The sequence below is a fragment of the Crocodylus porosus genome, unplaced genomic scaffold, assembly GCF_001723895.1.
Source record: "Crocodylus porosus isolate Cpor-Errol unplaced genomic scaffold, CroPor_comp1, whole genome shotgun sequence".
Taxonomy (NCBI): Eukaryota; Metazoa; Chordata; order Crocodylia; family Crocodylidae; genus Crocodylus; species Crocodylus porosus.
Window position 1 is genome coordinate 2,561,120 of NW_017728935.1, and position 2,504 is coordinate 2,563,623.

Here is a 2,504-nt window from a genome sequence, read left to right on the forward strand (position 1 = left end):
CTACGGCTCGTTGCAGCACTGCTCTCTGCCCGCTTACTGCCCTCGTCTCTTATTTGGTGCTCCTTGGTTCTGCCCAGGATGCCACCCCCCTCCCGGCCCACACGCTTACCACATGCACCTTTGCACTTCTTTCCCTTGGGCACAGATCACTTCTCCAAACAAGTCTGTTCAGCTCCTGCCCTGCCCTCCACCAACCCTCTCCTATCAGCATCGCCTCGAGCTCAGAAACCAGCACATTTTAATCCCTGTCCTTCGCATTTGCTTCTTCCAGACTGCAAGGTTCCAGCCACCACTCTTGGCACTGCTGCTAACCAGCCAGCCAAGCCAGCCACAGCTGCCCCTGCCCCTGCTACCAGCTCTGGCAGCAAACCAAGCTCTAGTGAAAAACCAAGCTCTGGTGGCAGCCCAAGCGGTGGCAACAGCAACTTCTGTGCTGGCAAGGCCAGTGGCCTCTACCCAGATCCCACCGATAAGAACAGCTTCTACAACTGCGTGAATGGAAGGACCTTCCAAGAGCATTGTGCGACTGGCCTGGTCTTCGACACCAGCTGCTCCTGCTGCAACTGGGCATGAACAGATCAGCCACGTGACCCGCTTCCACCCAGTAGATACCGACAATGTAGTCAAGAGCATGATAAATAAAGATGCATTGCATTAAAATGGTCTCTCTCTCCTGCTGGATATTCCCAGATGGGGTGCACTGAGGTGACTTGAGTTGCCCCAGGGTTCAAACCCAACTCTCCGATAGGGCAGCCATTCTCCTGACAGCTTTGCAAACAGTGTTTGCAAAGGAAGAGTAGATACAGGAGCTGAAATGAAAGTGAGAAACTGCTCCCCTTCCTGAGATGGATGATGACTGCTTAATGAGTGGCAGTGTGGGCTAAGGCATAGAGCACTGGCCCAAGAGCTGGGACTTCTGACTTCAGTGACATTCAGTCATTATTGTGCTTATATTGGGCTGGATGCATGGAACCTGTCAGGACAAGTCCAGAGTAAGACTCCGATTTATGTCTTTGGATCCATAGTGAAATACCTTAATCCCTTTGCCATTGCACACCAGGAAATAACTGGGAGAATCTGGCTGCTGATCTGGTTATTTGTCTGTTCTTCACAGCTCGTGCCCATCTATCACCAGTAATTACTGTGCGTGCATTAGTAACGATATTGCACATTCTGTGCTCTCTGCATTTCACTATTTCTTTTGGGAGGAAACTGAGGGTTCAAATCGAGCACATGCTGTGTTTTTGTCTCTGTCCACCAGCTGTATAACCAGTGCCTGAATCCCGGCTGAGACCTCTAAGGGGAAGTTTATATTGCATTATATCCCCACACCCTGGCTCACACAACTTGTGAACTTGAGACAAGCAAGCTCACCACCAGCTGTCCAAATTGTCTTGCCTTACATATGCTACCCACTAGGCACCCACATCTTTCCTGTCACTCCTAGTACACTTCAGGCCCTAGGCCCTGGGGGGCAGGGGGAGGCCATTTTAATCTGTTATCATCATAAGTGTTCTGGCTGCACTTCTGTGCATTTTTACAATGGGTGAAGCTACACTTCCCCATAGTTTGCCTTCCTGAAGTGAGTCGGCTGTACTGGGCACTACTCCCTGATTCTGCAGGCCCTGGTGAACCTCAGAGCCAGCTGGTCTGGAAGTTAGTTACAGAGACGGACCTGCAGAACTTGACTCACCAACTAGCTTCTGCATAATACATTTGCAAGCATCCCCTCCCGAGAGAGAATAAAAATCAGGAAAATGATCAATCAGCTCCTGAAGCAAGCCAGGGGTGATAGGTAGCTCCAAACTTACCCCCTCCTTCCCTTGCCAACAAAGGACCACAAGCTTCCTACAAAAGGTCAGAGGAAGAAAGGCAGTGGACTTTGTCAAGGGGGTTGTTTTCATTTTATGTATACAGGAAACATAAAGGATTGGGAGGACTAGAGCAATTCCTCGTAGATTTGTGCCCAAAAGAAATTTGTTCCAACTACTCAGTTGGTCTAATAAAAGAGATCACATCTACCCAACGGAGCTTGCCTACCTATGCCCTTAGACCTACAAGCAAAAGTCCTCCTCACAGACACGGACATAAATCACCCCACCATCTACCCTAGGAAATCTTCCACTGAAAAGCTCTAGTGAGGAATACACTGATGTCTGTGGCACTGAGAACAGTTCCACATTAGACAGAGCGCAGTTCACAAGCAATACAGAAACCCACTTTTAGCTTGGTCTCGTAGAACTGGAAACCACAGACAATGCTTTTGCCAGAAAGGTTTAAATAATAAGTGGCATTGCTGTACTCTGGTCATAGAAAACTCATTTGCTTTCCTTTGCAGGCCCATGCCACCCCAGTCCCCACATCATTTGCTGAAATGATGAAAATATTTCATAGGTGGGTGTGACAGATTAGTGACAGTGATTTGTGATCGTAATGATCACTGCAGAGCACTGAAGGCTTTGACATCAAATGGTTGCCTCTTGCCTGAAATTTTTCCCTGCTTG

General features: G+C 48.7%; 1 protein-coding gene across 1 annotated transcript in view; it reads left to right on the forward strand.

Annotated features, from left to right (window-relative positions):
• LOC109317675 (acidic mammalian chitinase-like) overlaps positions 1-626 on the forward strand; it is a 6,463-nt gene extending 5,837 nt beyond the window's left edge. Inside the window, exon 8 of the mRNA XM_019546486.1 lies at positions 272-626. Coding sequence (XP_019402031.1) covers positions 272-573 — 302 coding nt within the window. The 3' untranslated portion in view covers positions 574-626. The remainder of the gene's footprint in view (positions 1-271) is intronic.
• The last annotated feature ends 1,878 nt before the right edge of the window (positions 627-2,504 follow it).